Source organism: Somniosus microcephalus, chromosome 13 (assembly GCF_052327205.1).
Source record: "Somniosus microcephalus isolate GS21.2 chromosome 13, FLI_Smic_1.0, whole genome shotgun sequence".
NCBI lineage: Eukaryota > Metazoa > Chordata > Chondrichthyes > Squaliformes > Somniosidae > Somniosus > Somniosus microcephalus.
Window position 1 is genome coordinate 87402612 of NC_140999.1, and position 24878 is coordinate 87427489.

The 24878-nt window shown below is 48.1% G+C and overlaps 1 protein-coding gene and 1 non-coding gene across 8 annotated transcripts in view; one reads left to right on the forward strand and one right to left on the reverse strand.

The window, feature by feature from the left end:
* Positions 1 to 24878, reverse strand: part of ttll9 (tubulin tyrosine ligase-like family, member 9) — a 176927-nt gene that overhangs the window by 62412 nt on the left and 89637 nt on the right. For 4 of the 7 annotated variants that reach the window (XM_086005115.1, XM_086005109.1, XM_086005113.1 and 1 more), the window contains exons 2-6: positions 21996 to 22088; positions 6011 to 6122; positions 2476 to 2661; positions 1968 to 2036; positions 633 to 723 (exon numbers count right to left, since the gene is read on the reverse strand). In XM_086005115.1, the coding sequence (XP_085861241.1) occupies positions 633 to 723; positions 1968 to 2036; positions 2476 to 2661; positions 6011 to 6055 (391 nt within the window). In that variant the 5' untranslated portion in view covers positions 6056 to 6122; positions 21996 to 22088. The other 3 variants (XM_086005110.1, XM_086005111.1, XM_086005114.1) reach the window with 3 other exon arrangements.
* trnat-ugu (transfer RNA threonine (anticodon UGU)) lies at positions 6317 to 6389 on the forward strand. The gene has a single exon. It is a non-coding gene; the product is annotated as a tRNA-Thr (tRNA).

Genomic DNA, 24878 nt, shown 5'->3' on the forward strand with positions numbered 1-24878 from the left:
TCTGTCTGTGTATATGGGATAGTGCTGTACTGGAGACCTGTCTGTCTGTGTATATGGGTTAGTACTGTACTGGAGACCTGTCTGTCTGTGTATATGGGTTCGTGCTGTACTGGAGATCTGCCTGTCTGTGTATATGGGTTCGTGCTGTACTGGAGACCTGCCTGTCTGTGTATATGGGTTCGTGCTGTACTGGAGACCTGCCTGTCTGTGTATATGGGTTCGTGCTGTACTGGAGACCTGTCTGTGTGGGTTAGTGCTGTACTGGAGGCCTGCCTGTCTGTCTGTGTGCTGTACTGGGCAGTGCCTTTACCTCCTAGGCCATAGGGGGCAGGGGGCCTGAACAAAGCTTTCATCCCTTCTTCCACCATTGGCCGTGCTTTAGGCTTCTGATGCCCTAAGCTCTGGAATTCCCTTCCTAAACCTCTCTGCCTCTCTACCTCTCCCTTCTCCTTTAAGACGTTCCTTAAACCTCTTTGACCAAGATTTTGATCATCTGCCCTAATATCTCTTTATGTGGCTCGGTGTCAAATTTTGTCTGATAATACTTCTGTGAAGCAACTTGGGAGGTTTTACTGCATTAAAGGCGTTGTATAAATACAAGTGTTTTTTCTGTTAGAGGTGAGGTACACTACCTCCGATCAGGTAGGGGTTCTCAACGTAACGCTGCACAACGTAACTTTCCACACTAACTTCATCCTTTGAGTCGTCTGCTCGATTCCCATCCTAGAAGATAAAGAGTCTCACTCAAGAAAATACAGACTCCTGCGTCACCTAATTTATACTTTGCGTTTCAGCAAAAAAACCCTCTCGGAGTTCCTCAGGTCACTGGGTCAGTGAGGTCGCAGACTAGCGGGGTTTGGGACCACACCCACTGGCAATGGGTCCCTGCCCTGGATGCCCTGGGGAGGGCGGAGGTGACTGGTTGCTGCAGCTGTCCCCTTTAAGCCAGACATCACAGAAGGAGGCGGGACTGACAGTTATTCCCACCCATTCCGACTCTGAAGTTCTCCGGTGACGACCTCTGTCTGCGTGAAGTGGCGGACAGCACTGCCAGGTGGCAGGTGCACAGTGTACGGTAGCCCAGTGGTTCTGGTACTGGACAAGCAATCCCAAGGCCATGGGTTCAAATCCCAACATGGCAAATTGGGAAATTGAATTAATTTATTGACTAGGACCAAATAAAATGACCGTGAAGCTATTGATTGTTGTAAAAACCCAACTGATTCAGTAATATCCTTCAGGGAATGGAACCAGTCACCTGTGTCCAATCTGGCCTACACATGACTCCAGTCCAACACGGCTGACTCTTAATGCTCTTAGGGCAACTAGTGATGGGCAGGAAACAGGACATTGCCAGTGATGCCCAGAGAACAAACATACACAAAAAAAAGTGTTGCCCACCAAATCTGGAAAAGCCTGTTCCCCTTTGGCACCCAGTTAAGAGTATTACTTTCTACGTCGTGTTCCATCACCAAGACTGCCTACTTCCACCTCAATAACATCGTCCATCTCCACTCTGCCTCGGCTCATCTGCTGTTGAAACCCTCATCCATGCCTTTGTTACCTCCAGACTTGACTTTTCCAATACTCTCCTGGCGGGCCTCTCATCTTCCACCCTCCATAACCTTGAGCTCATCCAAATCTCTGCTGCCGCGTCCTAACTGCCACCAAGTCCTGTTCGCCCATCACCCCTGTGCTCAATGAACTACACTGGCTCCCGGTGGCAACGCCTCGATTTTAAAATTCTCATCCTTGCTTTCAAATCCCTCCATGGCCTCGTCCCCCCCCGCCATCTCTGTAATCTCCTTCAGCCCCACAACACCCCCCACTACATTAAGGGCGCTATATAAATGTAAGTGGTTGTTGCTGCTCTACGCCCGAGCCCCACTCTCCATGCCCGAGCCCCACTCTCTGCACGCGAGTACTATTTTCTACATACAAGTAAATTATTACAAGAAGAATGTTACCTTTCTCCACTCCATGATATCTTTGAGTTTTCGGAAAAGAAAGATACCTTTGCCCTGTGATCTTGCAACCTATGAAGAAAAGGAATGCATCGTCTGGTCAGAAGCAGTGTTGAAGTGTGAGATGTGAAATCCCTGCCACTTGCCTGGTTGGGCACAGATCGAATGGAATATATGTTGTACTGTCTGAAACTTCATTGGCTGCCGTATAGATGCTTGAACTCGAGAGGCTTACAGTGCAATCGGTCGCTCACTGAGGTGCCGTTGGACTGCAGTAATACTCACACTGTTCACCAGCTTCATCCACTGTACTACGCCAATAGGAAACAACATCAATGTACTGTCCATTCACACCACCCGAACGTTAAATCCCCATTCCGCGGGCAGAGTGGGGTGCACTGCGGACGGGTGATGGGGTGCACCGTAGCAGAGGGTGGGGTACAGTGGGCAGGAAGTGAGTTTGACAAATTGCCCTCCCTCGCTTGTGTTTACTTGGTCTGCATTTTCTCACCGGTTTCATAATCCAGGTGATTCCAGGGTTTCTCTTGAACTCCTCCACGAAGAGGTGGTACTCAACAGGCAGCTCGAACGTCTTGGGAAAAAAGTCACATTTGGCCACCTCCAGCTTCCTCTGCTCACGCTCCAGCTGTTTGCGAAACCTCTTCAGGTTTTTCACCATGAAGTTTTTCCGTGTCAGCTTCCATGTAAAGAAAGAAGGAAAATGTCACCTTGGGTGTTGGACACGCAGACTTATACAAAAAGGGAGCAGTGTAAGAGCCAATCGAGTTACTGTCCCTCTGCAACAATTCACCACCACACATTTCTTTAATTGTGGGGCACACATAATGTGGGGAATCCAGAGTCAGGTGGTAGTTAGATGCTGGTACAAGGTGGGAGCAGGACTACTGCAGGTGTGAAGGATAAACACCTCCACGGACCCAACAGCCTGTTTCTTGGCAGGCTGTAGGCCTGGAGGAGGTTACATAGATAGGGAGGGGCAAGGCCATGGAGGGATTTGAACATCTCTTTCTCGTCCTTTAAGACGGTTCTTAAAACTCAGTTGTTTGACCAAGCTTTTGGTCACCGCCCCCACCACACCCCCCTTGACTTGAGGCAGTGGGGTAGATTGTTACTTTGTGCAACAGTGTAAAGCAGGTGCTAGCAAGTCGGCAGCCTGTTTTACATCTCCCTCCATTTTTATTTCCATTGAAGTCAATGGAGGGGCGATGTAAAATGGGCAGCTGACGAAATATCACCCGTTTTACACAATCACACATAGTCAAGATCTACCCCAGAGCGCGATTAATGTCCTTGTGCCAGTTCCCCATGTCACTGAAAACAGGTATAAGATGCAAGCCATCCGAAGATATAATGGGAGCGAAATTAGTCTTGGGCAGTAGCCGAAAACAGGCAAAATCCCTTTGGTGCCTGTTATGCACCCTGCCTGTCGCACGCAACACCCCCTCGCATGCACTGACCGTCGCACACACCCACCCCCGTCGCAGGTCCCGCCCATCGCAACCCCCCCCGGTCGCGGCCCCACACCTCTGTCGTGTCGCACCCACCCCGATATTATTCACTTTTAATGGACCTTCAGTCTATCTGAATATCGGACAGTGTGACCAGGGTGTATAATGGGCAGTCGATGCGTTACTGCCCGTTTCAAACCACTTTATCTCCCATTGGGCCAGAAATTCCAGGCCAGAAGCGTGAGTACGGTCGGGTTACTCACGCATCTGGCCGTTGGAAATGCCGGCGTTCAGCAGGAACAGCGCATGCGGGGAACGCCGGCATTTCCAGACCCGAGGTCTATTCACAGCGCGTGCGACTGCACAGGCAGCGCTTGCGCAGTGAACTTTGTAGATTTCACTGATGGATTCAGTGAGGGTAAGTCCCTAGAACTTGCACTTAAAAAAAGCAAGTGTAAAGTTGTTCATTGGCTGGGGAAGGAGATATATTTTATGGAGGAGCTTATGAAATGCAATATTTAGGTTTGGGAAAGGGAGGGAAGTTATTTTAAGAAATTTTAACTAAGTTTTAAACTTTAATTTTTTTTTTTTTTTAAACGGGTTTTCAGAACGGTAGGTAGAAGGAGCAATTGTGGCTGTGTGAATGGAATGTGAGAATGAGTTATGTATGTATGTCCACATATATTCCTTTACGTATATGTATGTATGTTTTATATTCCTTTACGAATGTGTATGAATGTATATTTTTAATTATGATTTTCCAATAAGTTACTTTCTCTGAAAGTCATACATTCATACACATAAGTAAAGGAATATATACATAACACGCAAAGGAATATATACAGACATACATACTTTCAGAAGCTCCACGATAAGAAATATCTTCCTCCGCAGCCTCTGGAGCAACTGTACCCATGCTTTTTTCATGTGTAAGTTGTAATGACTGGACCTCACTGAAAGCATTAATGAAAGCGGCGAATTATACTGCGCACGCGCTGCCTGTGCAGTCGCACGCGTTCTGCCTCTGAACCCCTTCGTTCAGAGGACAGGAAATGCCGGTTTTCCCCACATGCACTGTGCATGCTGAAAACCGGCATTTCATCCGGCCAGATGCGTAAGTACCCCGACCGTACTAGCGCATTTGGAAGGGAATTACTGGGCCAACATTTTACATGTCAATAAAAGAAAAAATTTAACAATTGCACAACTTGCCCCCTCGCATCTGCGACTGAGGGTCCAAGGAGGTGCATTGCGCAAGAGGTCATCATCGTACGTATCCTCACACTGTTCCCTTTGGGGAACTGTATGAAGTGGTGGAAGGATTTATGGCCGTGATTAACGTTCATTCCGTGACCGTAACCATCTTTGAACCAGCCATTAGGGTGGTTAGTCCTATGGCGGGCGGGTTTTACGGGCTCCCACAACCCATCTGAGGTGGGGGGGGCCACCAACACCCACGGACGCAAGCATCCCGCTGGATGTCCACCCAGAATTTAAAGTTGGAGCTCCGACTCCACTTGCCGGGACTGTCTGGAGTGGGGTTCAAAACCCTACTCCTTCTGGCCCAGCGGCGGGGATGCTTACTGCTACGCAAAAGGCCCACTCCGCACAAAAGGTGACACCCATACGTTTCCTGCGCCTTTTCCCTCCCCGTGACTGGAGCCCTATGCTGCCATTTCACGTTGCTAATTGGATTGGGCCTTTGTCATAGCGGTAGGATCCCCGCCGCTGGGCCAGATCAGGGTAGGGTTTCGAACCCCGCTCCAGACAGTCCCGGCAAGTGGAGTCGGAGCTCCGGCTCTAAATTCTGGGTTGACATTCAGTGGGATATTTGCGTCCGTGGGTGTGGGTGGCCCCCCCTCCTTGTATAGCTTGTGGGAGCCCGTAAAACCCTCCCGCCATAGGACTAACCGCCCTAATGGCTGGTTCAAAGATGGTTACGGTCACGGAATGAGCGTTAATCATGGCCGTAAATCCTTCCACCACTTCATACAGTTCCCCAAAGGGAACAGTGTGAAGACATGTATGACGACGACATTGCTAAATAAATAAATGGAATTTAAAAAATTCTTTTAGGGCTTTTAAAAGTCTTTAAATTGCTTTAATTCTCTTTAAAACTACTTCAGATTACTCAAAATAATGTAAACATTTAAAAAAGTTTATAAAAGTTACCAAAATCTTCAAAAAACTTCCAAAAACCTATTTAAACTGCTGCTTTGCATGTAAAAATGGTTAGCAGCTTGACAGAAACATTGGGGGCGTGTCCAGTGAAACTGAGACCTCAAGGGGCGTGTCTCACTTGCACTGCACGCTCCTGACTTCGCGCTGGCTGCACTCCTGGGCGGCGTGACGTCATACGCTGCCCGGGATTCTTCTTCTGGAAACACCAATTCCAGGCGTCCCTGGAGCTGATCGGCAGTAGCGCGGGGTAAGTGTAAATACGGGGCTTGCACGCGCTGCAAGCCCCGTTCTGGAATTTCTGGGCCATTATTTTTAAAGCAGGATTGTTCTGACGAGCTCCATTTTGCGATGGACATTGCTACCATACCGGGGTTGGCGGGAGTTCTACTTTCATACCTCATAGTGATTGCGAAAGTGAGAGACGCGAACATGCTCATCCATGTAGGTGTAGCCGAAATTCTCTCGCAGCCAGCTGATGTCACACCAGTAAAAGTCCCACTCCCCTTCACTGTCAACAAGGGAGAGCACAGTAAGAAGCAGGACATGAACACAGCCAGCAGGGGACAAGCGCACAAACCTAAACCACCGGAAGTAAACAGGAACCGGTAAATATAAAGTCACGTCGCGGGTCACCTTGCATCTGTTTCACTAAACAGGACAGGGGAGAGATTCACAACTACAGAATTAACAAAACTGGATGGAGCCCAAATAGCTCAGTCGGGAGAGCATCAGACTTGTAATCTGAGGGTCCACAGTTCAAGTCTTTGTTTGGGCTTTGCTTTGAGCAGAGGAGCAGAGAGTTTCTCCTTAGAGCAAAGAAGGTTAATGAGAGGTTTAATAGAGGTGTTCAAAATCATACAGAGGACTAAATTGGGCTCTGTAGTGTTCATTTTTTAGGTGCTACTCGGCCTCCTAACACTCAAAAATGGCATCCGTGATGCCCACGCGCACCTCCAACAGGAAGTGCGCTGTACGCAATCTTGGTGAAGGTGTTTGCGCGCGCACCTAACAACCACCGGCAACATGCAGAGCAGGCAGATTATGACATCAATCAGTGTGCAACGATGATTTGATGCCAGTGCTGCCATTTTTCGAACGCTATGCTCCAGCCTACACCCTGTCTTAACCTCGCACAGCTTAACACACGTTCAACGGCATGAAGCAACACTACTTAAAGGTGTTAAGTCCGTGAATGATTAAGACATGGACCAGCAGGAGTGAAAACAAACAAGTCTTTACTGGTGGAAATCAATAGTGAAAACTAACAAACAGAGGCTCTCTAGCGCCTTTTATACAGGGGTGGTCACTGCCGGTACTGCAGTCTGAGACCAGTTATTCTCTTAAAGGTACATACACAACAATTCCTCCCCTTTTAGATAAACAGTACATAACATTCATTTAACAACTAAATGATAACGAATTACAATCACAATTACTGTTGCTAGATACATTGGTTAAGTTTAAGCAATTATAAGTTCAGTCTTTGAGGAGGCTTCCTGATTCTGTCTGGATAACGCCTCTTTGGGGTATCAGGTTCTTCTGGCAATGTTGCGTCGGGATCAATGTCTTTGTTTGGTTCATCTGCTTCCAATATTACCGGTTCTGCGGTAGCTGCAATTGGAACGTCAATTTCATTACCAGGTGTATCAGATCGTGGTGTGGAGTTGACGTTTTCCATTGACTCTAGAATCTGGTCAGCATGGCGTCTTACAATGCTCTCCCCAACGTCCACGGTATACATGAGAGGTCCTTGTCGTGTACAAATCGTTCCTGGCTGCCATATACAGGCTTATATAGCCCGAGTGGCCATTACCGGCATTACAGTACACATGGGGCTCTTAAAGGCACATACACTACAATTCCTCCCCTTTTAGCCAACCAGTACATAATATTTTAAGTAATTATTAATTACATGTTACAAGAAAAATAATCCACACATTGCTGCAGTTAATTAATTATAAGTCAGTCTCTCTGGAGGCTTCCTGACTCGGTCCGGATAACGCCTCGGTGGTGTGGTAGTTTCTGGTGGTGTAGTAGGTTCTTTTGGCAAGGCTGATTCAGCTTGAATGCCAGTGTCGGGTTCATCGGGTTCCAGTATCACCGGATCGGAGGTAGATATGGGTATCTCTACTTCATCGTTAGGCGTATAGAGTTGTGGTGTAGGTTGTCCCTTTTCGGATGACTCTATGATTTGGTCAGCATGGTGCCTTATTATGCTTTCTCCGATGTCCACGGTATACATCAGCGGTCCTAGTCGTGTGCAGATAGTTCCAGGCTGCCATTTCTCGGTACGGTAGTCCCGGGCCAAAACTTGTTGACCTATCTGGAAGGTTCTAGTTGACCTTTCATTCATGCCTTGAAACTGCCGGTTCTCCACGTCCCTTCTGATGTTTGGCTTGATCAAATCCAGCCGGCATCTTAGGCTTCTATTGAAGAACATCATGGCGGGAGTTTGGTTTGTAACCATATGTGTTGCATTCCTGTATGCGAACAAGAAGTTATCCACCTTGTGCTGAAGTTTTATGTCTTCATTACCCATGGCCTTTATGGCCTTCTTGAAGGTCTGGACAAACCTTTCAGCCAATCCATTGGTGGCGGGATGGTATGGGGCGGACGTGTAGTGCTTAACCCCATTGTTTTTTAAGAACTTCCTGAATTCTTCGGACACAAATTGCGGTCCATTATCAGAACAGATCTGTTCCGGCAGCCCATTCCTGGCAAATATGGTCCTTAATACTGTGATGGTTTTTTCCGTGGTGGTGGAGGACATCTTTATTACCTCCGGCCACTTGGAGTGTGCATCAACCGCGATTAAGAACATTGAGTCCATAAATGGACCAGCAAAGTCGATGTGTACCCTTTGCCAGGGAGATGAGGGCCACTCCCATGGATGTAGAGGGGCTTGGGGTGGAGCGTTTTGGACCTTCTGGCATCCTAGGCAGCTCTTGGTCATTTCTTCGATGTCTCCATCGATACCTGGCCACCATACAAACGCCCTGGCTAGGTTCTTCATTTTCACTCCACCCAGGTGCCCCTCGTGAAGCTCCTTTAGAACTTTATCCTGGAGTTTGGGTGGAATCACCACTCTGGATCCACACATCAAGGTTCCTCGGCACACTGACAGCTGTTCTCTTCTTTGCGAGAATGCTGGCAACAGTGGTTCGCCATGTGCTGGCCATCCCTTCACTGTTAAATCGTAGACTCGTGAGAGAGTCGGGTCATTTCTAGTTTCCCTTTCAATGGCAGAATTTGTTACTGGTAGACATTCGACTATGGTAGAGTGGAAAATCTCCACTGGGTCTACGGTAGGTGCTTCTTCTACCGTTGGCAACGGTAGGCGCGATAACCCGTCAGCATTCCCATGCTGTTTTGATGCTTTGTATTCTATGTTGTATTGGTGTGCCCCTAGAAAAAGGGACCACCTCTGTAGCCTTTGCGCTGTCATAATGGGAACACCCTTTTTAGGGTTGAATATGGAGATGAGGGGTTGATGGTCAGTCAACAAGGTAAATTTTTGTCCGTGTAGGTAATGGTTGAATTTCTTCACTCCCCATACCAGGCTGAGTGCTTCCCTGTCGATTTGGGCATAGTTACGCTCAGCTGAGTTCAATGAGCGTGATGCAAAAGCTATCGGCCGTTCCGAGCCATCAGGGAATTTATGCGATAATACTGCTCCTACGGCGTAAGGGGATGCATCGCACGCCAGTCTGATTGGCAGTGATGGGTTGTAATGAGCCAAAACTTCTTTGGATGTGATTAAGTCTTTGCATTTATGGAAGGCACGTTTACAGTCTTCGCTCCATTTCCAAATTACTCCTGTTTGTAGCAGTTCATTAAGAGGGTGTAGAAGAGTTGATAAGTTCGGTAAAAATTTATGATAGTAATTTATTAATCCCAGGAACGACCTTAATTGTGAAACATTTTCAGGTGCTGGGGCTTTTATGACCGCTTCAATTTTTTCACGTGACTTATGCAACCCTTCCTTGTTAATTATGTGGCCACAATATATTTGATTCTGGAAAAATTCGCACTTGGGGCGATTTGCTCGTAGGCCCCATTCTCTCAGCCTAGTGAGCACCTGCTCCAAATTGGCAAGGTGCTCGTTGTCGTTTTCTCCTGTTACAAGGATGTCGTCTAGGTAGCATTGAGTCCCCGGAATCCCTTGGAGGACTTGCTCCATAGCTCTTTGCCAGGTAGCTGGAGCGGATGCTACTCCGAAAACCAGTCGATTGTACTGGTATAGGCCTTTGTGTGTATTTATCGTGAGATACTTTTTAGAGGCCTCTTCAACCTCCATCTGTAGATATGCCTGTGCCAAGTCAATTTTGGTGAAACGTTTCCCTCCGGATAGTGAGGCGAAAATATCTTCTATCCTCGGAAGAGGATACTGTACCGTGTGAAGGACCGGGTTTACAGTCACCTTGAAGTCTCCACAGATGCGAATTTTTCTCTGTTCTTCAGATTTATCATTATTCAACGTTTTCTTCATGACCGGGACGATGGGTGTTGCCCACTCGCTCCAATCTATTTTGGATAATACGCCTGCCTTTTCCAAATTCTCCAGCTCTGCCTCGACTGCTGGACGTATTGCGTATGGCACCGGCCTTGCCTTAAAAAACTTGGGAATTGCCGCATCTTCCACTTTTATTGAGGCGGTGATGCCTTTCAAGGTTCCTAGTTTCTCTTGAAACACTTCCTTGGCGTTGGCCAAGATGTCTTTTAATCGTTCAGGTATGACGTCATCATCATTTTTTTCCTTACTGGTCACCGTCAGTGCCTGAATGGAGTGCCAGTCTAAACGTATTTTCCTGATCCATTCACGTCCCAACAGCGGTGGATCACCATCTTGTAGAACGTATAAATACAACTTCTGTATTTCCTTGCCGTTGTATACAACAGGCACCCTTATTTTTCCTTTGGGGTATACTTTCTGCCCCGTATATGTTTTCAAGATAATGGATGTATCTTTTAAAGGTATATGCGGAAATAGCCGCTCGTAATCCCGTCGATTTATGACGGTCAGAGCTGATCCTGTATCTAGCTCCATTTTAACTGGGGACCCTGCTATTGTGAGGGTAACCCAAATGGTCTGGTAATCTTCTTTGGCAATTACATTATGTAATTTGAGACAGCTTAGTCTCTTGTTTCCGGAGTCGCTATCGCTCTTCTGGTCTTCGGAGCTACTGTCCGTCATTATTTGTACCTTTCTGTGCTTTTCCTTATTGATTTTTTTTCTGTTAGTGGATTTTTTGTTTCCAGATCGGCATACACGTGTAATGTGTCCCATCTTTCCGCATTGCCTGCATGCTTTGTCCTTGAACCAGCAGTCCCTCTGGTCATGGGTGGATCTGCCGCAGCGATAACATCTCTCGAAATCCCGTGTCATTTCATGGGTGCCGAAGTCCTGTGGCTTTTGCTGTATTTCTGCAGCTCCTCTTGCACTGAAAGCCTTGTCCAGTGTCAAATCTTTCTCAGAAAGTAGCCTTTTTTGTGTTCCTTCACTTAGGAGACCGCAGACGAATTTGTCTTGTAGAGAATCTGCCAGTCCTGCCCCGAATTGGCAGTGTAGGGTATCAACAATCTCCTTAAAATTCTTGTCCATCGGTTCGGCTGGAGTGATTACATTTCCTAACAGCTTATATGTCTTTGCGCCCATTAGGTTTAGAAGTACTGAAGCTTTTTTTTCATCTTCTATTCCATTTGCGGTGCAATATACCTCCACTCTTTCCACATATGTGGTCCAATCCTCTATCTTGTTATCAAAAGCATCAATATTGCCAGACTTAGGCATCCTAGAAAAAAATGGCGCTTCCCGCGCTTCCCCGCCGCTGCTGCCGATGACAACACTGTTTCCTGCGGTTTCCGTTCTTTTTATTTATTTATTTACAGTTGGAGACTCGTTCCCGCCGGACTCTCTCTCTAGGTCTGAAGGCCGACCTGCTTGCAGCGCCGGCTGTCTCCCGAGTGCTCCCTCCCCGTCTGTTACTGCTTGCCTCCGCTTTCGCTGCTTGGCCTAGCTGTAGAGCCAGCCGCTGGAGCCCCAGCCCGACGCCCAGGAAGGATTATTGCAGTACCTGCCACCAGCTTGGCTAGCTGGTGAAACCACAGCTTCTTCTTTTTCTTGATTTTTCTTCAACTTTGGACGCCAGAGGAATCGATGTCCTTGAGGTGCTGCCGAATTGCAGGTAAGTCCGTTTCCAATTCGTCGCCACTGTTGTGTCGATAGAGACACTGAAGACAGGAGTTGGTTTCATAGGTGTTTACTAAACAAAGTTTGGAGGGGAACTAACTGATACAACACAATATACAGGCTTATATAGCCCGAGTGGCCATTACCGGCATTACAGTACACATGGGGCTCTTAAAGGCACATACACTACAGCCTTCCTCTGGGAATTGAGCATGACTGGGAGAATGAAGGGATGCCACGCAGAGCAGGACAAGGACGGCATTGCCTGTGGCTGCATCTGGCTCCTTCCAGGCTGCTGCTGGAGATATAAGCATCATCTCACAATTTGCAGTACACTGTTGCATAAGGGAGGTCACTGAGGCTCTCCATACACAGAGAGCCAGCTTCATCTCATTCCCTTTTGCCAGAGACAAGCAGGTGGAGTGAGCACAAGGATTTGCACAGATTGCAGGCTTCCCCATGGTGCAGGGTGCCATTGACCGCATGCACATTGCTTTGCTGGCGCCGCATGTGAACTCTTTCATTTTCATGAACCGAAAGGGATTCCACTCTCTCAATGTGCAGCTGGTGTGTAACCACAGGCAACGAATCCAGAACCCACGGACACGTGCACAGCAGGCCTACAATCAGAGCCATGCTGCCACAAGAAACATTGGCCCAGAACTTGGTGTCGGTGGCTTGCCGTGCGTGCAAGCCCCCGATGTGCGCTCACCCTGCGCGCCGACATCTGAAACCTGGCCCGCAGTGGATTTCCTTTCAGTGGCCCGGTTCTGATGTCGGCGCGCTGTGCTAACCTGACCCAGCGGCGTAGTTAGTGCGATGTGCTGGCTGGGATCAGGTGAGCACTGTTCAGCCAATCAGGGGAGGGGAAACTTCATTCATAAGTTTGAGAGTAAGAACTGTCAAACTCATGAGAAGTACTGCACCCCAAAACACTACTTAAACTTTAAATAAAATTTAAAAAAACATCCCAATCGTTAAATTAAGTATAAATAAGTTTAAAAAAATAATTTAAACAATTTTTTTTTTGAAAAAAATACATTTTTAATAAAAAGGGTCTAAAACTAAACTTACCTTATTGTAGATTCTTTAAAATAATAAACCTGTGGGAAAAAAATGTCTAAATTGCACTAAAACACCACTTACCTGTAAAAATAAATACTTACGTGTGCTTTTTACAAGCGTAAAGACCGGAGGCCTTTACACATGCGCAAATCCCCCAAAACAGAGGAAATCCAAGACGCACGCGCTGCCCCCTACAGCGCACGCGCTAGCCTCTTCAACTCTTGGGTGAGGGGAGAGGAAATGCCGGTTTTCAGCGCATGCGCTGTGCATGCTGAAAACCGGCATTTCCTCCGGCCAGACGCGTGAGTACCCCTTCCGTACTCACGCGTTTGGGGAGGAATTACTGCCCCATTATAGAGCACACCATCCATGCCCTCAAGCAATGCTTCCACTGCCTGGGTTTGCTGGCTGACAGGCAACAGCAAGGGCACTGGCAGACTGGCAGGGGTGGGAGCAGGAATGCTGTCATCATGAGAGAGGACAGCAGGTTCGTGCTCCATGGAGCCACTGCCACTCTCCCAGGGCGGTGCCTTAGCAATCCTACTGATCTGTTGGAGAACAGATTGATTGACTGCTGTGATGCCCTGGAAGCCCCTTTGAACAGTGGTATCCAGACCCATGAAGGCTCAATGGATAGCACCCTCACCACTGAGTCAGAAGGCTGTGAATTCAAGTCCCACTCCAGAGACTTGAGCACAAACATCTAGGCTGACACTCCAGTGCAGTACTGAGGGAATGAGGCGTTAAACCGAGGCCCCGTCTGCCCTCTCAGGTGGACCTAAAAGATTCCATGGTACTATTTCGAAGACGAGCAGGGGAGTTATCCCCGGTGTCCTGGCCAATAGTTATTCCCTCAATCAACATCACAAAAAACAAATTATTTGGTCATTATCACATTGCTGTTTGTGGGAGTTTGCTGTGCGCAAATTAGCTGCTGTGTTTCCTAAATCAGGGGTTCTCAAACCTTTTGCTTCTGAGGCCCCCCTCCCGTGTTATAAAAATTCCATGGAACCCCTATAACACAAGTATTTTTTTCTGTATAAAAAATACCAGTCTGAAATAAACCTGCTGATCAGAGCGCGCACTGGAAAACAGGTGCCGCCGCATGCACGACTGAATGCAAAGCACCGACTGTTTTTCTGGCAATGTCTGCACCGCCTGAGGCATTGCTGCCTTGCTCGTCACAGGACATGAAGAATTCGTGGGGGCTCCTGTGTGGCCAATGTTTAACATATTCCAGACATCCGTACGACAACAGCACCTGCCAGGTGCTTGATTACTCCCAGCCTGCCTCTGCGTCATGTCATAAACCGATGCGCATTCTGACTGGGCAACATTACGGTCTATCAAAGGAAAGGTCAGCCCTTTCAGCCCCTACCCCATTTCTATTTGGGATCGGTTTTTTTTCACACCAGGCCCATTTTATATTCAAAACCGCGTTAGTGTCATTTTAATTTCAAAATAAGTTTAATTTCACTCAAAGCCCATCCTCGCTGCCGCCAGCCACAGCAGGAGGAACAGTGTTGGTGGTGTCCCGGTGGCACTGCTTCCCCTCACAACACCTGACACAACAGCCAGGGAGGGTGCGGGCAGCCTGCAGTGAGTGAGTGAGTGAAGGAGGAAGGCACAGAGCAGGCAGGCCCCCACCGTATGTCTCGGCTTCAGCAGCGCATTGCGGATAGAAGCCCCGGTCAAAGCTGGGTCGCTGTCGTATGGGAGGAGGCAGTCTGGATCCAGCGAGTGAAGTCTTTGCAAATGGCACTGGGACGGTGAAAGCTCCTCAACCCCCCCACCCTATTGTGAACCCCTTGAAATTTTCTTGCGGACACCTAGGGAGCCGTGGACCCCCGGTTGAGAAACCCTGTCCTACATTACAACAGTGACCACACATCAAAAAGTACTTCATTGGCTGCCTTGAGGCCGTGAAAGGCGTTATAGAAATGCAGGTTTTTTTCTTTCATCTGAAATACAAGCACAAATATTACTGTGTTGCTAAGGCTTCGAGGGCCAGATTTCCAGGGCTGTGCATGACCTTTGGGCTGCAAATCACTGTGAGAAGATAACTCTCCATCCACTCTGTTCCAGCAGCATGCCCCAGCTCCAGTGTGATATCTTGCTATTTCCCACAGCAGCCTCTTTCTGTCCTGGGCCCTTTCTGTTCAGCAAAAGTTATCTTGAGTTTGTTTCTCAGAAACACACAGGCTAAAAATTGGATATTGCCAGAAACGGGCGGTGTCATGGCCCAACGAGGTTAAGCTGTCAATATAGTCTAGGTAGCATGCAAAATTTGTGCTCCGTCCTCATTAACATGATAAAAGTGCTGATGTCAGCACCAAAACCTCTGCTCATTGGCTTACCACTCAACAGATGGGTCAATATCGAGTCCAGTCTAATTCCCAGTCCTGTTTGGCACAGGCTTAATTCAGTACTTAAAGGGGAGGTGCATTGATGGTACAGCACCTCATTGTCAATCCAGTTCCAACTCCACCTGAATGCAAACCGTACTGGAAACAAATGGCTTTGCCTCAGCACAGGGAGAGAGCCCGAAGATTCTCAGACGCGGCTCTGGAGGCACTAGTGGTGGTTGTGGAGAGGAGGCGGGCTGTCCTCTTCCCGCAGACTGGCAGGAAGCCATCCTCCCATACATCTCGAAGGCTCTGGCGGGAGATAGCCGCACATGTGACCGCCAGCACTGCATTCCCAAGGTCGGCCATCCAGTGCTGAAAGAAGTTTAATGACCTGACACGGCAAGTCAAGGTGAGTGAAGGCTTTAGTAAATGCCATATCCCACCATCTGCACCACAAGCCTCAGACACTGCTCAATGCACCACACCCCCAGTACGCACCTACAAACAATCTCTACCTATCACCACTCAGACCTCACAATCAGTGCTTCACTTCACTCTCACAACCTTACCAATGCTGCAACACACACACCCACATCTCACGCCTTGCACACACTGACAGCTATTCAACTACGGCAGGCACATCACCCAAACACGTCACCGCACTCACTCACACACTTCCCTTTCTCTTGCAGGCCAAGGTCACGCATCATCGCCAGGAGCAGCGGCAGACAGGCGGTGGTGGGGGGGAAAGCTGCCATGCAGGACCTCAGCCAACTGGAGGAGCGAGTGCTGGAGCTCATTGGGCTGCAGATCATTGCAACTGATGAGGTTGAAGCCCTTGGAGACAACAACGGTATGCTCATTCCTAATCCTTCTTCTCACATCCCACTTCCCCCTCATCCCACAATCTCTTCTGACTTTCAAGCTGTTGTTGCTGAATGCATGCATATCTTGCTTCCCCGACCCCGCACCTCACCATAACCCGGCTCTTGTGCCTTTCTGCTTTCAGCTAGTCAAGACCAAGCACCAGACCAGCCTGTCCCTGAAGCGGGGGAGAAGAAGAAGATACAGCATCACTGCATCTGTCACTCGCAGACACCAGCTCAGAAACTGGCACTTCATGGAATTTAGAGGCTAGTGTAGAAGCGGGATCTGCACAGGGTGAGGCACCAGGCACGAGTGGGCTGCAGCAAGCCCGGGGGAAAGGGTAGCTCGGGGGCCAGCTCCCCGAAGGACGGGTTTGCACGTGAGTTCTGCTGCACAGGACTCAGATGAGGACCTCGATGTGGCGGCCTTCAGAAGAAGGGTGATGGCCATGCACACTGAATTGCTAGGTGCAATGGCAGGCCAGCCAGAGAGCCTCTTGACAATGTCAAGGAGCAAGGAGCATTCTGCCTCCAAAATTGCACAGGGCTTTGCGCGGAGTTTGGAGCCCAGGATTTCCAGGCTGGATATGATGGACAACTCCCGGAGAGACCATATCGACCCAGACATGATGCCGCATGTGATGGCCGATGTCGCGGCTGCCATTGCACCACAGCAGAAGCGACCCAATGTCTTAGGGCTGCAGCGGAAGTGCAGACCGCTCTCATGCAATCTCAGTTTGCTGCCACCCAAGCTCAGACTGCTGCCATCATGGCTGGGTTTACCACGGTCAACAGGGGCTTGCAGGGTGTTGCAGCGGCCCAGCAATCTGTGCTCCAACAGATTGCTAGGAATGCTGAGGCGCTGCCCCAGGGGAGTGGCAGTGGGTCAGTGGAGCAGGACCATGCTGTCCTCTCTCAGGATGACAGCAATCCTGTTCCTACCACTGCCACTCCACCATTGCCATTGCCGCTGTCTGTCAGCCAGCCAGCCCAGACTGCAGCCGCCTATGCCGAGGTGGTGCAGTCTACAGCCGGGCCTTCTTGGTCCACAGCTGCTCGAGGTCGTCCTGCATGGAATCTCAGCAACCTTCCACCAGCCGTGCTGCAGGCACTGGGGGAGCACTTTGTAGTAGCACTAGATCAGGAAAGGGCTCCCGAATGACAGGCACTAAAGGATTCCACAAGGGTGATTAGTTGATATCGTATGTGTCAATTGATTGTTGATAAATTTAATAATTTTGTTTGGAATCTTTTGTGGTGGCTCTCATTTCAGCTTTGTGCCCAGGAGGACGCTGTGATATTCCGTGACAGAGGGATGGTAAGATGGGGATGTGGTGAGCAACAGGGATCTAGAGTTTCATTCATTGGAGTCGGAGTCTGATGAGGCATTCACGGACAGCCCATCCAGAAGGGGGATTGGCTGCCTGCCTCCTCCCTTCCTCCTCTTCCTCTTGCTCCGCCTCTCCCTCGTCTTGTGTCTCAATGTGAGGAGCATTCATAATAAGGTGGATGAATTAGCTGCGCAAATAGAGGTAAACGGATATGATTGGGATTAAGGAAACATGGCTCCAGGGTGACCAAGGCTGGGAACTCAACATCCAGGGGTATTCAATATTCAGGAAAGATAGGCAAAGAGGAAAAGGAGGTGGGGTAGCATTGCTAGTTAAAGAGGGGATTAACACAATTGAAAGGAAGGATATTAGCTCTGATGATGTGGAATCTGTATGGGTAGAACTGAGAAATACCAAGGGGCAGAAAACATTAGTGGGAGTGGTATACAGACCTCCAAACAGTAATGCGGAGGTTGGGGATCGCATTAAACGGGAAATTAAAGACGCATGCAATAAGGGCACAACAGTTACCATGGGTGGCTTTAATCTACATATAGATTGGGCTAACCAAATTAGTAACAATACTGTGGAGGAGGAATTCCTGGAGTGTATACGAGATGGTTTCCTGGACCAATATGTCGAGGAACTAACTAGAGATCAGGCCATCTTAGACTGGGTATTATGTAATGAGAAAGGATTAATTAGCAATCTTGTTGTGCGAGGCCCCTTGGGTCGCAGCGATCATAATATGATAGAATTCTTCATTAAGATGGAGAGTGAAGTAGTTGACTCAGAGACTAGGGTCCTGAATTTAAATAAAGGAAACTACGATGATATGAGGCGTGAGTTGGGTAGGATTGATTGGGGAATGTTACTCAAAGGGTTGACGGTGGATAGGCAATGGCAAACATTCAATGATCACATGGATGAACTACAGAATTTGTTCATCCCTGTTTGGCATAAAAATAAATCAAAAAAGGTGACTCAACCATGGCTAACAAGGGAAATTAGGGATAGCATAAGATCCAAGGAGAAGACATATAAATTGGCCAGTAAAAGCAGTAAACCTGAGGATTGGGAGCAGTTTAGGATTCAGCAAAGGAGGACAAAGGGATTAATTAAGAGGGGGAAAATAGAGTATGAGAGTAAGCTTGCCGGGAACATAAAAACTGACTATAAAAGTTTTGTAGATATGTGAAGAGAAAAACATTGGTGAAGTCAAGCGTAGGTCCCTTGCAGTCAGAATCAGGTGAATTTATAATGGGGAACAAAGAAATGGCGAACCAATAAAATACATACTTTGGTTCTGTCTTCACAAAGGAGGACACAAATAACCTCCCAGAGATGTCGGGGAACATAGGGACTAATTAGAGGGAGGAACTGAAAGAAATCAGTATTTGTAGGGAAATGGTGTTAGGGAAATTGACGGGATTGAAGGCTGATAAATCCCCAGGGCCTGATAATCTACATCCTAGGGTACTTAAGGAAGTGGCCCTAGAAATAGTAGATGTATTGCTGGTCATCTTCCAAAATTCGATAGACTCTGGAACAGTTCCCATGGATTGGAGGGTAGCTAATGTTACCCCATTATTCAAAAAAGGTGGCAGAGAGAAAACGGGGAACTATAGACCAGTAAGCCTGACATCGGTAGTGGGGAAAATGCTGGAATCCATTATAAAAGATGTAATAGCAGAGCACTTGCAAAACAGTGACAGGATCGGACAAAGTCAACATGGATTTACAAAAGGTGAATCGTGCTTGACTAAACTACTGGAATTTTTTGAGGATATAACTGGTAGAATAGATAAGGGAGAACCAGTGGATGTGGTATATTTGGACTTTCAGAAGGCTTTCGATAAGGTCCCGCATAAGAGATTAGCGTGTAAAGTTAAGGCACATGGGATTGGGGGCAAGGTACTGATTTGGATAAAGAACTGGCTGGCAGACTGGAAGCAAAGAGTTGGAATAAACGGCTCTTTTTCCAAGTGGCAGGCATTGACTAGTGGGGTACCGCAGGGATCGGTCCTAGGACCCCAGCTATTCACAATATATACAAATGATCTAGACGAGGGAACTAGATGTAATATCTCCAAGTTTGCAGACGACACAAAGCTAGGTAGGCATGTGTGCTGTGAGGAAGATGCCGAGAAACTCCAGTATGATTTGGACAGATTGGGTGATTGGGCAGAAGCATGGCAGATGCAGTATAATGTGGATAAATGCAAGGTTATCCACTTTGGTGGCAAAAACAGGAAGGCAGATTATTATCTGAACGGCAATAGATTGGGAGAAGGGGAAGTGCAACGAGACCTAGGTGTCCTTGTGCACCAGTCGCTGAAGGTAAGCATGCAGGTGCAGCAGGCGGTTAAGAAGGCAAATGGTATGTTGGCCTTATTAGCAAGAGGGTTCGAGTACAAGAACAAGGATGTCTTGCTGCAGTTGTATAGGGCCTTGGTGAGACCACACCTTGAGTATTGTGTGCAGTTTTGGGTCGCCTTATCTGTGGAAGGATGTTCTTGCCATGGAGGGAGTGCAGCGAAGATTCACCAGACTGATACCTGGGATGGCTGAAATGACGTATGAGGAGAGATTGGGTCGATTGGGCTTATACTCACTGGAGTTTAGAAGAATGAGAGGGGATCTCATTGAAACTTATAAAATTCTAACAGGACTGGACAGACTGGATGCAGGAAGGATGTTCCCGATGGCCGGGGAGACCAGAACCAGGGGTCACACTCTAAGGATAAGGGGTTAGCCATTTCGGACAGAGATGAGGAGGATTTTCTTCACCCTGAGAGTGGTGAACCTATGGAATTCTCTACCACAGAAGGCCGTGGAGGCCAATTCATTAAATATATTCAAGAAGGAGTTAGATATATTTCTTAAGGCTAAAGGGATCAAGGGATATGGGGAGAAGGCAGGGACAGGGTACTGAATTTGGATGATCAGCCATGATCTCATTGAATGGCGGAGCAGGCTCGAGGGGCCGAATGGCCTACTCCTGCTCCTATCTTCTATGTTTCTATGTTTTGTCCTCTTCCTGAGCTGGTCCCGCAATCCCTGGTGGTGCGCCCTTGCGATGGCCAAGTTGTGGAGCATGCAGCAGACCACCACGAAACGGGACACCCGCTCAGCCGAGTACTGGAGGGTTCCTCCCGAGCGGTCAAGGCAGCAGAACCATTGCTTCAATGCCCGATGGTCTGCTCGATGAAATTCCTGGTGGAAGCATGGCTCTCATTATATGAGTGCTGGGCACGAGTGGTGGGGTTGTGGAGGGGAATCATGAGCCAGGTGTAGCGTGGATAGCCCTTGTCTTCAAGCAGCCACCCTCGAGTTTGATGTGGTGGCTGGAAGGGTGCTGGCACACCAGTCTGGCGCAGAATAGAGGCATCATGACTGCTGCCAGGATAGCCGGCATTGACCATCAGGAATCGCTGGGCGTGGTCGCACACCAACTACACGTTAAGTGAGTGGTAGCCTTTGCAGTTATAGAACATCTCAGGAGTGTTATGCGGAACCCGCAAAGCCACTGTGTGCAGTCGATGGCGCCCTGCACCATGGGGAAGCCCGCTATCCTGGCAAAGCCACATGCGCCCTCATCCTGCTTCTCTGCTCAGAGAGAAGGAGTAGAGAGCCCCTGTGACCTCCCGGATGCAGCGACAGACGGCGAACTCTGAGATGCTAGCTATATCTCCTGCTGCAGACTGGAAGGATCCACTGGTGAAGAAATTGGGGGCCAGGGTGACCTTGGCTGCCACTGGGAGAGCCGTGTTCACCCTGTTCTCAGGCTGCAGGTCTGGTTGCAGGAGGTGGCAGAGTTCTGTGACCACCTCCTTGGTGAAGCGTAGCCTCCTAATATATCCACTTAAGCAAGGTGCAGTGTAAGAGAAGTGCTCTCTGAAGACCCTAGGTGGGTAAGGCCTCCTGTTAAGGGGCCTCCTGACCCTCAACCTCCTCCCTCTGCGCGCATCTTCTCCTCTTCTTCACTGCCTCTGCTCCCTCTCCCCAAGATACTCGAGCACGAGGGGGACTGTCAGTAGAGCCCCCATGACTGTGAGCAGGTGTTGTGAGTGGAAGCCTTTAAGAATGCAGGTGTTCTCCACTTGCAGCAACACTCCCTGTTACCTTAGAACCTTGAAAGCAGCTAATAAAGCTGCTGAAGTTGCAGAAAGCTGCACAGAGCCAGTCAAACTGCAGAAACATGTCAGATGCAAGCAGTTGCTGATGATCCCTTTAAATACCACTGCTGGAGCCGCCTTCCTGCTCGTCATTGCTTGCTCAGCTGGTCGCACTTAAGTGGAGTGGCAAAATAAAATGGCAGATCCAGCATCAAGTGAGCATTGAACACTCACCGATGTCACGATCTGCATAACCTACGGAATTTTCGCAAGGGCGGACATCGTCCACGCTGCCGCCCAGTTGAAAAAGGCAGCTGCTGTAGACCTGCCGGCAGCAGCTGCCATTTATCACCGAATTCTGGCGTAACGGGTGGCAGTAAACCACGGAATTTAAAGGCGATAAAGTTGTTTCGACCTTGACGCAACCTCTGTTCCCCCTACATATGAAGAAAGAGGAACTCACTCTTTGACCTCAACCCATCCAGGTCGCTGCCGGAGAACATCCAGGATAGTGTTGGTCAAAACACATTTGAATCGGATGTAGTTGCGTTGCTCCCTAGTAACCAGAATGTACAGTTAAAGCCCCCAGTAACCAGAATGTACAGATAACGCCCCAGTAACTGGATTGTACAGTTAACCCCCCCAGTAACTAGATTGTACAGTTAACCCCCCCAGTAACCAGAATGTACAGTTAACCCGACAGTAACCAGAATGTACAGTTAACCCCCCAGTAATCAGAATGTACAGTTAACACCCCAGTAACCAGAATGTACAGTTAACCCCCCAATAACCAGAATGTACAGTTAACCCCCCAGTAACCAGAATGTACAGTTAACCCCCCCAGTAACCAGAATGTACAGTTAACCCCCCCAGTAACCAGAATGTACAGTTAACCCGACAGTAACCAGAATGTACAGTTAACCCCCCCAGTAACCAGATTGTACAGTTAACCCCCCAGTAACCAGAATGGACAGTTAACCCGACAGTAACCAGAATGTACAGTTAACCCCCCAGTAATCAGAATGTACAGTTAACCCCCCAGTAACCAGAATGTACAGTTAACCCCCCAGTAACCAGAATGTATAGTTAACCCCCCAGTAACCAGAATGTACAGTTAACTCCCCAGTAACCAGAATGTACAGTTAACCCCCCAGTAATCAGAATGTACAGTTAACCCCCCAGTAACCAGAATGTACAGTTAACCCGACAGTAACCAGAATGTACAGTTAACCCCCCAGTAATCAGAATGTACAGTTAACCCCCCAGTAACCAGAATGTACAGTTAACCCCCCAGTAACCAGAATGTACAGTTAATCAGACAGTAACCAGAATGTACAGTTAACCCCCCAGTAACCAGAATGTACAGTTAACCCCCCCAGTAACCAGAATGTACAGTTAACCCCCCAGTAACCAGAATGTACAGTTAACCCCCCAGTAACCAGAATGTACAGTTAACCCCCCAGTAATCAGAATGTACAGTTAACCAGACAGTAACCAGAATGTACAGTTAACCCCCCAGTAACCAGAATGTACAGTTAACCAGACAGTAACCAGAATGTACAGTTAACCCCCCAGTAACCAGAATGTACAGTTAACCCCCCCAGTAACCAGAATGTACAGTTAACCCCCCAGTAACCAGAATGTACAGTTAACCCCCCAGTAACCAGAATGTACAGTTAACCCCCCAGTAATCAGAATGTACAGTTAACCCCCCAGTAACCAGAATGTACAGTTAACCCCCCAGTAACCAGAATGTACAGTTAACCCCCCAGTAACCAGAATGTACAGTTAACCCCCCAGTAATCAGAATGTACAGTTAACCCCCCAGTAACCAGAATGTACAGTTAACCCCCCAGTAACCAGAATGTACAGTTAACCCCCCAGTAATCAGAATGTACAGTTAGCCCCCCAGTAACCAGAATGTACAGTTAACCCCCCAGTAATCAGAATGTACAGTTAACCCCCCAGTAACCAGAATGTACAGTTAACCCCCCAGTAACCAGAATGTACAGTTAACCCCCCAGTAATCAGAATGTACAGTTAACCCCCCAGTAACCAGAATGTACAGTTAACCCCCCAGTAACCAGAATGTACAGTTAGCCCCCCAGTAATCAGAATGGACAGTTAACCCCCCAGTAATCAGAATGTACAGTTAACCCCCCAGTAACCAGAATGTACAGTTAACCCCCCAGTAACCAGAATGTACAGTTAACCCCCCAGTAACCAGAATGCAGTTAACCCCCCAGTAACCAGAATGTACAGTTAACCCCCCCAGTAACCAGAATGGACAGTTAACCCGACAGTAACCAGAATGTACAGTTAACCCCCCAGTAACCAGAATGTACAGTTAACTCCCCAGTAACCAGAATGTACAGTTAACCCCCCCAGTAACCAGAATGGACAGTTAACCCGACCGTAACCAGAATGGACAGTTAACCCCCCCAGTAATCAGAATGTAGTTAACCCCCCAGTAATCAGAATGTACAGTTAACCCCCCAGTAACCAGAATGTACAGTTAACTCCCCAGTAACCAGAATGTACAGTTAACCCCCCCAGTAACCAGAATGGACAGTTAACCCGACCGTAACCAGAATGGACAGTTAACCCCCCCAGTAATCAGAATGTAGTTAACCCCCCAGTAATCAGAATGTACAGTTAACCCCCCAGTAACCAGAATGTACAGTTAACACCCCAGTAACCAGAATGTACAGTTAACCCCCCAGTAACCAGAATGCAGTTAACTCCCCAGTAACCAGAATGGACAGTTAACCAGACAGTAACCAGAATGTACAGTTAACCCCCCAGTAACCAGAATGCAGTTAACTCCCCAGTAACCAGAATGTACAGTTAACCCCCCCAGTAACCAGAATGGACAGTTAACCCCCCAGTAACCAGAATGTACAGTTAACCCCCCAGTAACCAGAATGTACAGTTAACCCCCCAGTAACCAGAATGTACAGTTAACCCCCCCAGTAACCAGAATGGACAGTTAACCCGACAGTAACCAGAATGTACAGTTAACCCCCCAGTAACCAGAATGTACAGTTAACCCCCCAGTAATCAGAATGTACAGTTAACCCCCCCAGTAACCAGAATGGACAGTTAACCCGACAGTAACCAGAATGTACAGTTAACCCCCCAGTAACCAGAATGTACAGTTAACTCCCCAGTAACCAGAATGTACAGTTAACTCCCCAGTAATCAGAATGTACAGTTAACTCCCCAGTAACCAGAATGTACAGTTAACTCCCCAGTAACCAGAATGTACAGTTAACCCCCCAGTAATCAGAATGTACAGTTAACTCCCCAGTAATCAGAATGTACAGTTAACCCCCCAGTAATCAGA